This window comes from Onychostoma macrolepis, chromosome 17, assembly GCF_012432095.1.
Source record: "Onychostoma macrolepis isolate SWU-2019 chromosome 17, ASM1243209v1, whole genome shotgun sequence".
Lineage (NCBI taxonomy): Eukaryota > Metazoa > Chordata > Actinopteri > Cypriniformes > Cyprinidae > Onychostoma > Onychostoma macrolepis.
The window spans coordinates 21,524,291-21,538,289 of record NC_081171.1 but is presented as its reverse complement, the minus strand read 5'-3'; the positions used below and the strand labels follow the sequence as shown (position 1 = coordinate 21,538,289).

General features: G+C 37.1%; 1 protein-coding gene across 1 annotated transcript in view; it reads left to right on the top strand.

Moving 5' to 3' along the window:
• Nucleotides 1–910: 910 nt before the first annotated feature.
• rps6ka5 (ribosomal protein S6 kinase, polypeptide 5) overlaps nucleotides 911–13,999 on the top strand; it is a 47,733-nt gene continuing 34,644 nt past the window's right edge. Inside the window, exons 1-5 of the mRNA XM_058748990.1 lie at nucleotides 911–1,181; nucleotides 5,146–5,217; nucleotides 5,307–5,525; nucleotides 6,780–6,895; nucleotides 7,490–7,591. Of these exons, the coding sequence (XP_058604973.1) occupies nucleotides 1,112–1,181; nucleotides 5,146–5,217; nucleotides 5,307–5,525; nucleotides 6,780–6,895; nucleotides 7,490–7,591 (579 nt within the window). The 5' untranslated portion in view covers nucleotides 911–1,111. The remainder of the gene's footprint in view (nucleotides 1,182–5,145; nucleotides 5,218–5,306; nucleotides 5,526–6,779; nucleotides 6,896–7,489; nucleotides 7,592–13,999) is intronic.

Here is a 13,999-nt window from a genome sequence, read left to right as displayed (position 1 = left end):
TTATTATAATAGAAGATAATAGAAGTGGAGTTAACAGGCCTTTGCTTGTCCAAACGAGAACACAGGCTTCCCTCCCCCCTTGAGAAATTATAACCTGCTCTTTTCTCTCAATACAGCCTCAGGCATTTAGAAGTGTACCGCTGGAGTGTATATGCACATAATGCACTCTGTCAACTCACTTATCAAATATACAATAGAGTGGAAACAGTGATTGAAGGGCAATTAAAGTCCACTCTTTGCATTACAGCATACAGCTAATCTGTCCAGTTCACCCAAATATGAACATTTTCTCCCCCTCCACTTCTTCCAAACTTATATGAGTTTCTTTCTTCTGTTGAACACAGAAGAAGATATTTTGAAGAATGTTGTTAACCAAACAGTTACTAGCCACTGACTTCCATATATGAAAAAAGTACTATGGATGTCAATGGCTACCGTCAACTGTTTGGCTGTGATGACAGAATCATTAAGTTTCAGATGTCATTCTTGAGCTGTAAAAGAAAAATTCTTTTTTTTTTTTAAATAATACTCAACAACAAAAACTTAAATTGAAACATTTGGAACCTTCTGAAGACCATCTAAGCACCCTTCCAAAAAGGGCAGTTTTCTGAAGAACTAATAAGATAAAATACATAAGCATATATTCCTGCAAGAACTATTTATTTATTTGTTTATGTAACAACATTTTAATATATTTATTAACATATTATAATATATTTTAGTAATATTCATTGTTTAACAATACTAATATTTAATTTATCTCTAACATTTTTTGCAGTAAATAGTTAAAGTACAGCTGTACGTTGTGCGATGGGCGTTGAGTGACAGTCGGGGGGTCCAATAGAGCAGAAGTATATTTCCCCAGCAGCTCCAGTGGGCGTGTCTAATGGGGCTCGGCGTGTGTGTCTCTGTTAGTGCAGCTGTAGTATTTACAGCCCCGCTGCCCTTCCCACAAGAATGCAGTTATTGTCATTTACATTATTTTCCAAAAGGTTGCTTTATAGCAACAACTCCGTTTATGTAATCCTGCTGTGACTGTCTCTGTCGTAGTATTTGCATTAGTGTCGTGCAGCGAGCAGAGGAAAGAGTGCGCGCTTCAGTCACGCGAGTAATGCCGTCTACGATGGAGGGCTCTTCGGGGGAAGGTGACCTGTTTACCGTCAAACACGAGCTCAGAAACGGTAAATGAACGCCGGGCAGGCTGTCCTGCGCTTATATTTAAGAAACAACGCTTATTTATAAATAATGTTTTCGTTATATAGTCTAAGAGACAGCTTTAATGTTAGCTGGTCGGCTAGTGTAAAAGCAAGAGTAAATGCTATTAGTAACCTATATTAATATATTGATATCTGTCTCACAAATGATCCTTCAGCCTGGGGTATTTTGAGCTTAGAGGATGTTTTGCATGTGCAATTGCATAATTCACATTCATAACCGCAGTTGCACTTAAGTGCACTTGCATTTCAGTGTATGTTGTGTTTGAAACATTTGAAAGAAATCAAATTGACATTGAAGAAGAGGATTGTACTGTATAGAATTAATTGCATTTATTATATGTCAGTGGTTTCAGTAGTTGCTCAGTCATGACATGGCCTTGAGTCCAACCAAACCCAATTACTGGAGCTAATTTAATCTCTAGGGCCCTGATGTTGTCTTTGTATAGTAAATGAAGTTACCAGGTTTGTGTCCTCACTTGCCTGTCTTAGTAAATGATTAGTAGGCACATTCCATCAATATGGTACAGTACTTTGTTGTCTTATGACTTTTTCTATGCACCAATGCCACATTTTTGTTGTGGGACCTATTAGATATGTTTGATAAAATATAATGCAACGTAAAATTAATCTAACATTAGAAACTACTTTCAAAATGTCTGAATGCCTACTATAAAACGGGGATTTTGGCTTGCCTCACTATCTTCAGAGTGTGTCAGACAATACAATTCAATGTAGTAGGCCTAATTTTTGACAATCTGTCAGAAAATGTTACTGCAATGATAAAGAAAATGTAATGTGCTCACCCCAATAATGTAATCTTTCACTGCAGGATCATGGGAAGTAATCTCGTTTAATTTTCTCACATTTTTAAAAATTATAGTGACTGCATTCATTAAGCTAAGCAATTCAACCCTGTTACTCACGCTATTGTAAAAAAAACTTCTTTAATTTGTTAAACTGTATTTTGATATCCCAATTTTTGTAAAAAAAAAAAGTAATTTTTTGGTAATTTTTTTTGAACTTATTCAATTATTCAAACTAGTCGGTGCCGATAGCTTTGTGGCAATGTGCCGACATATAACGGCTTTGCGCTTCGGGTATCCTTGTTTGATTCCCAGCTCGTGGACCTTTTCCCTGATTTCCCCCCCTCTCCCACTTTGCTTCCTGTCAATTAACTGTTCCTGTCCAAATAAAGGCTAAAAACTCCAAAAAATAGATCTTTAAAAAAGTGATTCAAGATATTTTTAATTCTTAATGACAGAAAATGAATTTTTATCTATGTTCCCCATTCTTAGCACAACCCTGTTACCGCACTTACAGAAAATGTAAAAAAAAAACATACCAAAAAAAAAACATGATGGGATGTAATCTCATTCCATTTTCACAAATTTTACAAAAGTTTTAGTACGACTGTATTCGTTAACTAACAATTCAACTCTTTTACCCAAGTTTTTGTAAGAAAAAAATGATCAACCAAACAAATTTTCATAACAGAATTTTTGAAGAAAGACCTCAAAAAAGCATAGTGAGTAAAACCGCTCATAAAAATTTTGTTTAACCTGAGGTTGATGATCAGCCACTTTCTGAAGGTTAAGAACCTTCAGAACCTTTCAGGCCCTATTTTTACTCTTTCAGTGAAAATCGACTATTTATTTTTGCCATCTTGATACAGAAGACCTCATGTCTAAAGGTCTGTTTTGACTTGTGCATCATATCATAAAAATGAGTTCCAACTACTGAAGTATCAGCCAGGCCAAATTATCAGTAGTGGTTATTCCATGTGGTTATTAATAGCATTTCCAAAAGAGAGATTTATGAATAGATCACGTTTTCTGTTTTCTGGAAATATTGTATATTGTTCTCCAGTCATTAAATTGTATTTTGCGATTGACCACTTTGTGCGCTAGATATTTGTTTCAGCCATTAGAAACCCATATCAGTCGACCACAAGTCTCAAGTATTTAAGCTGCTAATCCAGATCCAAATATTAGACTCTGAGCATTACCGTATCACTAATGCAGGTCAATGCAGGTGATCAGTTTACAGACATGTAATTGTTTCTTGCTAGTTATGATTAACAAAGTGTGTAACATAAGAATGAAGAACTAAAGACTAGAAGATGGTCACCTGATTTACCTAAGAAAGCCCAATGGGGACCAGGTTCTTTCCATTAATGCTTTTGGATCCCGAGTGAAGAAAGTCAGGGTTTGGAAGCGTTTGGCATCTTAAATATGCTGCTTGATATCCAGTCAGAGGATGTGGTAACAGAATATGTTGTTTTTTTCCCCCCTTCTAAAATCAGATAATTTGCAAAGATGGAGAAAGGTCATGATTTTGTTTGAGATGCAGTGCTACTGTGATTGAGGGTAACAGCAGGAATGTGTTCACTTCACTGGTCACGATCATTGGTGTCTACTGCATAAAACAAGTGACCTTACTTCAGGCTGCATGCTACTGTGTAAACGTATACCACACACATGCTCGCGTTCTTCCATGTCTCATTCATGAATGCTGTTTTGTTTCCTCTGAATCATCGACCTCTTCGTTATTTATGAGCAGGCCCACACAGAATCTGCACCTGCAGAACTCGGATTTCTGCAGAATTTGAATGCATTTAATTCATAGTTCTGCCACTTGTTTATTTACATTACTGTTCAAAAGTTTGGGATGTTTTTTTTTTTTTTTTTATAAAAGAAGTCTCCTATGCTCACCAAGGCTGCATTTATTTAATCAAAAATACTGAAAAAAATCTGAAAATACAGACATTTTCTGTAATATTCTGAAATATTATTGCAATTAAAAATAGCATTTTTTTTTTTAATTTGAATTTTTAGGCAAGGCAAGTTTATTTATATAGCACATTTCATACACAATGGTAATTCAAAGTGCTTTACATAAAAGGAAGTGAAATAGTCATTAAAAATAATAAGAGATTAAAAATAATAAAAATCACAACAATAAAAACAAAGTGATTTAAAAATTGATTTTAAAAGAATTAAAAACATTTAAGAATAGAAAATGATTATATATAGTGCAATCAGTTCGGACGTAGCACAGTGCTCATTCAACTGGTCAGATGTAATTTATTCCTGTGATGGCAAAGCTGAATTTTCAGTTTATGTTTACATACTATATGTGTGTGTACTGTGTATATTTATTATGTATATATAAATACACACACGATGCATGTGTATATATTAAGGAAAAAAATGTTAGATTTATATATAAAATATTTATATTTATATAAATATAAATTATATACAAGTATAAATATATATGCTTTTTTAGAAAAATATATACTTATATATTTGTATTTATATATACATAATAAATATACACAGTACATACACATATAGTATGTAAACAAACTTTTATTTTGAATGCGAATAATCGTTTTGCAGCCTTAGTTCTTTTCAGATTCTTTAAAGATTCTTCAAAAGATCATCACATTTGAAATAGAAGTCTTTTGTAACATGATAAAAGTCTGGACTGTCACTTTTGCAATTTAATTGCAATTTAATGGATCCTTGCTAAATAAAGATATTGAAAAATAAATAAAAATTACTGACCCAAAACATGTGAAAGGTAGTGTTTTTTGTGTTTTTTTTTGCCTGATTTCGTAATGCTTTCGACTGCCACTTTTGTTTTAGCGTGTTTAAATATTTAAAGTCAGTGCAGAAAATGCATTAAAAAGATTCCATCTGGACCTGTTTATAAGCTGCATACTGTATGCAAACAGCTGGAGGCTCATCTCCAAGGGTTCACCATTTTGAACATGTTTTCTGTCCTCACTGTTGTGAGAAAGTGGCGAAGGTTCAAGTAACCAAAGCTGAGAAGGTTTACGAAAGGTTTTCTTGTATGTAATCCAAGTGAAGAACGCGATTTCTTGGCCGTGTGACCAGATGGATGTGTTTAAATCTTTCCCCAGCCAATCTGACGGGTCACGTGGAGCGAGTGGGCATTGAGAACTTTGAGCTGCTGAAAGTGCTGGGAACAGGAGGTCAGTGATAGTTCAAGTATGTGAACTCTGTGTTCTCTGCTCATCTTTATTCCTACTCCACTAACAAATCGTTCTTCTCCTCTGGGCAGCCTACGGCAAGGTGTTCTTGGTTCGCAAGGTGAGCGGCCATGATTCAGGTAAACTCTATGCCATGAAGGTGTTGAAAAAGGCCACTATTGTGCAGAAGGCGAAGACGGCAGAGCACACACGTACAGAGAGACAGGTCCTCGAGCATATCAGACAGTCTCCTTTCCTGGTTACACTCCATTATGCCTTCCAGACAGACACCAAACTGCATCTCATTCTAGGTACGCTCTCTCCTCTCTCTCGTGGATTGCAAAAATGCAGACTGTTCTTTATGCTTCAATTTTACTTCTGCATTTAAAAGAGTGCGACCTATGCAGACTGAGCAATTCCCCAGCATTCTTGCTTACACCAGTATTGTTATAGTGAATTATGGGTATGTTCCTGTTGTATACTAGCAATTAGTATAATACCAAGCAGACTTTATAAGGTTTTGGCCATCAAGCGTGGTTCAGTCATACAGAGCGTTTATTCAGTCTGACTGCAAATAGCTTGGTGAGTATACAGTTGATATCTCACTTCACAGGAAGTGGGCAGGGAAATTTACCCATCAGTCATTGTGCACAATCTCCGGCATTTTTGTTCAGCTTAATTAAGCTCAGAAGTGGTTTCTGGGCAGTACGAAAGTATAAAGTGCAGCAGATGTGACTGTTAGAATACCATTATTATTATTATGTTACATAACTGGTATATACATAAAAATGACTGTATAATATTGTATAATAATATTGTATTTTTATAGAAAATACACATACTATACAGTGCTGTTGAAAAGTTTGGGGATTTTTGTAATGTTTTTGAAAGAAGGGTCATATGTTCACCAAGGCTGCATTTATTTAAATAAAAATACAGTTAAAAACAGTAATATTTTGAAATATTATTACAATTTTCACATTTTTAATTTTAATTGTATATATTTAAAAATGTTGTGTATTCCCGTGATAACAAAGCTGAAATTTCAGCATCATTACTCCAGTCTTTAGTGTCACATGATCCTTCCTTCAGAAATCATTTTTATGTGCTGATTTGATCCTTTCTTTCATTTTACTGATCCCAAACTGCAGTGTATAATTTATTACATTAAATTAAATAATTTAGCTGAATAGAAGTAATTTATGTTTTTTGTTTGTACATCATTATCACGCTTGAAACCCTTTCTTTATGTGACTCAAGTGTTGTTTGGTGAAGCTGTAGGACATTTTAAATAAAGTTCACTTTTACACATCCCCTCTCGAGTGTGTAGAGACCGGTTAACTCTGTTTAGGGACCCTGTGAATTTCAGCGCAGTTAATGTGCTTTAATAATGAAAAGCGGAAGCCTGTATGCCACTACAGGAACTCTTGGTTTTGTGGTAATGCTTGGAGCCGATTGTGTCAGTGTCAGCATTAAAGCAGGATTTTGCACAATACCAGGTGCATAAGAAATATAAAAGTGTCTTTGACCAGTTGCAATTTTGTTTTATATACCTTCAATTGCAGACTATGTGAACGGAGGTGAGCTCTTCACACACTTGGTCCAAAGAGTTCGCTTTAAAGAACAAGAGGTTACCTTGTACAGCGGGGAGATTGTACTAGCACTGGAGCACTTGCATAAGGTAAAATTGCTGCAAAAATTGCACACTTATTTTCACTCTTCATTTCCTTTGCAATCTGACTGAGCGGCACCTCATTTTGAGAGAATAGTGAAAGTAATTCTTTCCTTTACTCAGAAGGTACTTCTCCTCTCTCCTGCCTCAATTCCTCAGTCAGTTAACCAGGCCAGGGGAAATGTATCTGCAGCGCTCAAAGTTTCTTGAAGTCTGTGTAACAAAAAGAGGAAGAAAAGTGTTTTAATGCATGCTTGTTCTGTGCATAGCAGCCATTATTCAGAGAGAAGAGAGTTGCCCCGGAGGCATTGCAGCATTTGTAGGAAGGACCTTGACAGTGAGATTAACATTGTTTGGGTTCAGTCTCATTTTTTTGTCATTGCCTATTATGTTGCCATTTATTATTTAATATAGTATTGGTGCATTTTCCAGGTGAATGGCTGCATTTTATGACCCCAGACAAGTTAAGGTTGTGAACAGAACATTTGAGCAAATACTTTTGGCAAGGATGACAAAAAAATGTGGTGAATTATGACATGAAAATTGAAGTATTTGGTCACGCATCTAAACATAAGAGCTTATTCGTTCCTTTTCGTTTTTCAGCTGGGAATCGTCTACAGAGACCTAAAACTTGAGAATATACTTCTTGATTCAAACGGCCACATCGTGTTGACGGACTTTGGCCTTAGTAAGGAGTTCCATGAGGTGAGTTTGTGTTACTCTACATATTTTTCTTCTTTGAGAAACCCTTTTTGTACTTTGGATTCCTGCCAATTATCCATATTTTATTAAGCCATTAATGATTAAAATCATTAATGATTTTAGGCACCGACCGAATTGCCTCGATACCATCGAGTATCGAAAAACGTTGTCGTTCGGTAGCAAATGTCGATACCTAAGGGTTAATCTCATCAACGTTAGTGAGACAATAAGCCTGCAGCACTAGGTGTGTTCGACTAGAAGCGGCGCGGCGCAGATCGATCAGTGTTTGACATCCGCGAGAGCGATTCGAAAGCGTAAGGAGCAGTATGCTCTCTATATTGCACGGTTTTGTTTACTACACGCAGAGTGGGTTGCCAGGTTTTCTCAGCAAAACCCGGCTAATTGCTACTCAAAACTAGCCCAGTCACTTTTCAGTGGGGATTCCCAGTAAAAATCGTGTTCCGGTGGGGTAAAATACACGTTTTTTGGTGTAGTCCCCCTGATAAAATTCACATTCCAGGAGCTAAATATTACGTTACTGGGGTCGCTTCAACCCGCGGACATGAAAAACATCCCGCGGAATGAAGAAACATCTTCCTTCTCACTAAATGAGGACATAAACACATGAACAACATCTCCAGAACTGCTCCGAGAGTCACTTCATTAGCATTTTACCGTTTGATATGAGTAAAATTAGTGTCATATCATATACACACAGAACTGTAAAGGTATTCACGGCAACCCGTCAAAATAAAAGTTTGGTTTAACTTTGAAGACACTGCCGCAGAAATACATTACTATTGTTCAGCAGAATGTACATACTGCTACTACTACTACGGCTACTATTAAAATGATTAAAATTTTATTTTTTTTAAGTAATGATCACACATCATTTCTTCCATGTTTTAATTTTAATAGTAAACCCCTTTGTTTGCCAAAATAAATAAAGTTTGATTTTCAGTAATTTAAAGATAAATGAAGTTAATGTTTTATGCCTTCATTTGAAAAGCAAATACAGAACACAGAATTTCTGAGAATCATCTTCTTCATAATGCATTTTGTCATAATACTTCAAGAAGGTCGCAATAAATGTTTTGTTGTATTTATTTAGAAATACTTTTGATAATAGTTGGGTAAATGTATACTGGGATTGAAGCGATGTGGCTTGGTAAATGTTTTATTGCCAGTTTAAAGGCTGATAATGGCTGAATAAAAACAAAAGAATAATAAGAATTATGTCTCGGGGGATCACGTGACCCTTCGACGGCGATGCAGGCTTAGTCTTTCGCTCTGCTCACTTTGCCACATATTGTAAGATCCTGTCAGTAAAATTTGAACCACTCTGTATTGGACCCATCATGAGTGCTAAGGCAGACAAAGGGGATCGGAAAAGAGAGATTGAGCAATCGCCAATGAAGAAAAAATTCAGAGATTCCGCCATCTCCAGAGAAGACCTCGACGATGCTATCGCTAGCCGTATTGAACTAGCATTTAAACAACAGCAAAACACTTTGAATTCGGTTGTGAATTCGGCAGTAAGAGATGCGATGGACTCTGTACTGATTCCAGCATTGCGCGAACTGCGTGAGGACATACAAGCGACCAACAAGTCTGTTAAAAGCTAAGAGAGGAGTTTGAGGCCATAACTACGGCGAAGCAGACACGTGACGCGTTGACTCTGTGCAAGCAGATGCACGTGAGGATAGGAGGGCAGTCACGGACGTAAGAAATCAGCTGGAGCGACTCACCGAGAAGATGACGGATATGGAGGACAGGTGCAGGAGGAACAACGTACGACTGGTGGGGCTGCCAGAGGGGGCTGAGGGATCCGACGCGGCTGGTTTCCTCAGAGTTCATCTTCCCAAGTGGATTCCTTCCTTGAGGGGCCGTGACATTGAGATTGACCGGGCGCACCGCGTGTATGACGGAGGAGAGGCTCCGATCGGCGCACTCTTATCTTCCGTGTACTGAGATGGCATGACAGATCAGATATCCTGAAGGGTGCTCGGCAGGCCTATCCGGTGAAATGCGCACAGAACAATGTTACACTACTATTTTTTCCCGACTTTAGTCCAGCTACAGCGATCAGGAGAAAGGCATTTGGTCCGGTTTTGAAGAAGATGACAGCGCTTGGCCTCCAGCCCTTCCTCATCTATCCGGCGGTGGTTAAACTACGGCACAAAGGGGAACAGAAAAGCTTCGAGTCCCCTCAGAAAGCGGAGGATTTTATCAGCTCCCTGTCTCAGCAGAAGACATATGCCGCGGCTCTGCGGGGCGGCGACGGGGGAACAGCGGCCGCTGTCTCTCCGGTCCAGCGGGAGGAACTTGATGGCCGGGATGGACATGGTTCTAGCTGCCCAGTAGGGGATGATGGTAGGATGGACATGGACGCTTGTTAAGTCTATTTTTTGCTTTTTCTTCTCTCCTCTCTACTACCGAGATATTGTCCCTATATATCCGGTACAACGATCTCGTTGCTGGTAAGACTGACACTCCTTTTTTTTTTTTTTTTTTTTTTGGAGGGGACTAATTGAGAGTAGGTTTAATTAAAAATATTTTTGGCTGTGTGGGCCTTCGGGAGACATGTCTTGCGTTGAGTGGATCGGTCACGAACCATCACTATTTTTGTTGCTCAGTCAGACCTATGTTCTCGGTAATGTGCGGTCTGAGTTGTTCCTCGTTTATAGTTGTTGGTTGTTCAGGTTTTTATGTTGTTTTTACTTTTTACAACAGACATTTATACTGTTATTTATTTTACCTTATTTCTAAAGGGATTTTTCTTCTAGGAGGTTTGGTATCTAAAATGCACGCCAGCGTTTACATGCTATTTACAGAATGGAAGTGCTTTTGTTTTTCATTTATTGAATACAATTTAGGGATTGTGAATATTCAATGCATACTCTAAATATTTTATCACTGAATGTGAATGGTTTAAATTCGCTGTTAAACGAACCCGTGTGTTAGAATATTTACACCGTAAGTCTATTTCCTGTGCCCTAATTCAAGAGACGCATTTAAAACAAGCTGATGTGGCACGTTTTCAGAATAAATATTATAAATTAGTGGCTTTTTCCTGCGCTCAAAATAAAACTAAGGGGGTGCTTATCCTTGTTAATCGAAAGTTAAATTTAACACCTTGGTAGTGATGAGAAGGGTAGATTTGTGTTTATCCGATGCAAAATATATAATAATAGGTTAGCATTGGTCTCTATTTACGGTCCGAATGAGACAGACAGTGCGTTCCTTACACAGATTTCCAAAACATTACTTGAGCAGACTGACTGCCCATTAGTTGTGGGTGGGGATTTTAATGCTGTCATAAATCCTGCTTTAGATAAATCTCAATTTGATACAACAGCCAATCCATCTTCTAAATTACTGAATAAATTTATCACGGAGCTCAACTTAATCGATCTTTGGAGAATTCAGAATACTAAAGCTAAGGACTTCACTTTTTTCTAATAGACATAAGACTTTCTCTAGGATAGACTACATATTTCTCAGCCCATCTTTAATTTCGTCGAATTCGTCCATCTCTATATTACCAATTTTATTATCTGATCATTCTGCTGTGTTGTGCAGTGTTCCTCTCTCCGATGTTAAAGCCAAAGCCCCTAGATGGCGCTTTAACATATCATTATTAAGTAATCAGACTTTCATTACTTCATTAAAAGAATATATTAAGGAATTTCTTGAAATCAATATGCCCTCTGATGTGGATCCTCAAATAATGTGGGAATCGACTAAATGCGCCATACGAGGATTCTGTATATCTTTTTCTTCTACTCTTGCCAAAGCGAAAACTTACCAATTTACACAATTAGAAAATAAAATACAATCATTGCAAAACCTACAAAACAACATTTTACTGAGCAACAGGCTACACAGTTGTCCTCTTTAAAAGAAGAATATGATTTACTTTCACACTCAAAGGCGGAATTTATTTTACATAGGACTAGGCAAAAATATTATTTTGAATCAGAGAGACCTAGTCATTTATTGGCCCTTAGGTTGAAAGAATGCGAGTCTAAGGCATATATTAGCGCAATAAAATCATCGGATGATCAGGTCACCATGAATCCTGCAATTAATGACATATTTAAAGGTTTTACATGAATCTGTATAAAGCGAAACAGATTTTGATGAACCAATTTGTAAGCAGTATTTAGATAAATTGGAACTGCCTCGGATCTCACAGATGGATAAAGAATCTTTGGAGGCCCCATTAAGTTTGGAGGAGCTTCACGTCTCTAAAAGCCTTCAAAAGGGCAAATCGCCAGGTCTAGATGGTCTCCCGAATTATATTTAGAAATTTGGGATTTGGTAGGGACACTTATGCTTAATTCATTTAATTTTGCGATTGAACATGGGGTTTTCATAGAGATCAAAAACATCACTGATTTCATTACTTCTTAAAAAGGAAAGACCCATTAGATTGTTCCAGCTACAGACCGATTTCGCTTATCCCATGTGATCTTAAAATCTATGCTAAAGTTTTTGCTTTTCGTATGGAGAAGGTAATTCATAGTCTGATCAAGGAGGACCAAACTGGTTTCATCAAGGCGCAATGCATCTGACAATATGCATCGACTCCTTCATATTCTGGACTTTGCAGACTCCCACCCGACCCCTTGTGCGGTCTTTTCACTTGATGCAGAAAAAGCCTTTGACAGGCTAGAGTGGAATTATATGTGGGCAGTTCTGCAATGTTTCGCTTCGCGAACACTTCATTTCTATGATTAAGACATTATACCACTCACCTGCAGCATCAGTCATAACTGGTAATATTATTTCCGCTCCTTTGCAGCGGGAACAAGGCAGGGATGTCCGCTTTCACCCTTATTGTTTTGTCTATCTCTTGAACCCTTAGCACAAGCCATCAGGAAATCTGAAGTATCGATTAAGATTCATGATCATAATCATAGTATTTCGTTATACGCTGATGATATTATTCTATATTTAGACCACTTTGATGTTTCAGTCTCTAGTGTAATTAAGGAATTTGATAATTTTAGTAGCTTATCAGGATATAAAATAAATTGGAGCAAATCTGCTTTAATGCCAATTAACAATGTTAAAGTCAATTCTTCTATTCCTCATTTATCCCTATTAAGGAATCTTTCATCTATTTGGGCATTACCATATATAAAAACATTCATAAGATTGCCAGAGACAATTTTAATAATATCTTAGTTAAAGTCAAAATGACATTCAAAGATGGAAGAATCTTAAAGTCTCTCTTCAAGGAAGAATTTCCACTGTTAAGATGAATTTGTTACCTCGATTAAATTTTTTTTTCTCTATGCTACCACTTTCTCCCCCTCCAGGTTATTTTAAGGAGATTAACTCCATAATTTCTAAATTTATCTGGAATGATAAATACCCCAGAATTAAACTTACCACATTACAACATCCTAATAGCGCAGGAGGACTGGCTGTACCAAATTTTGAACTGTATTATTGGTCGCTCCAGCTTAAGGCTCTTCATAATTGGGTTGATCCTCAATCTACAGTTTCTTGGAGAGTGATTGAAGCTGACAAGGTTAAACCAAATAGACTCCAAGATATGTTATTTACTGGCACAGGAAAAAAAGGGGATAAGTATAAATTTGGTCCGGTTGTGGCCAACTCTATTAAAATCTGGAAAACGGTGGAACGTCGGATAGGAGGAACCTTCAAATTTTGTAATAGTACACCTTTATGGCACAATTTTAATTTTGTATGCGGAAATCGTCCATTTGTCCAACCCTCTTGGTCCTCTTTGGGTGTAAACACATGCGGTGATATATATGATAACCAGGGCCTATGTTCATTTCAGACATTAAGAACCAAATTTTGTCTACCAGCATCCGCATATTTTGTCTTTCTTCAGTTACGTTCTGCTCTCAAAGCGTATGGAGTTCCTTGGGCATCTCCCATCTCCTCTCATCCTATGCAAGATTGGATTGCACCATCTGTTGGTCGGCCGTCTGTTTCTTTAATATATAATAAGATTATTGATTGCGTTACAAAACCTCTTTCTATTCAAACTATTTGGAATAGGGAGTTATCTGACCTTAATTTATCTGTCGACTGGGAGAGAGTGTGGTCTAATCTCAGTTTAACATCTAAAAATCTGGCTCATCGTCTTATTCACTTCAAAGTCATTCATAGAGCATACATAACTCCTTACAAAAGATTTAAAATGAAACTACAACCGAATCTCAACTGCCATATATGTAATACTACATCATCAGGTACTTTTCTGCATATGTTTTGGGAATGTCCTGTCGTCATCAGTCTATGGACACATGTAAACCTGGTTTTATCATCCTTATTGCAAATGGATTGGTCTGTTAATCCAAGTTTGTGTCTTCTTAATGATGATTCTGATCTCTGTATAACCTCAATGCAAAAGAGAATGATGTTTGC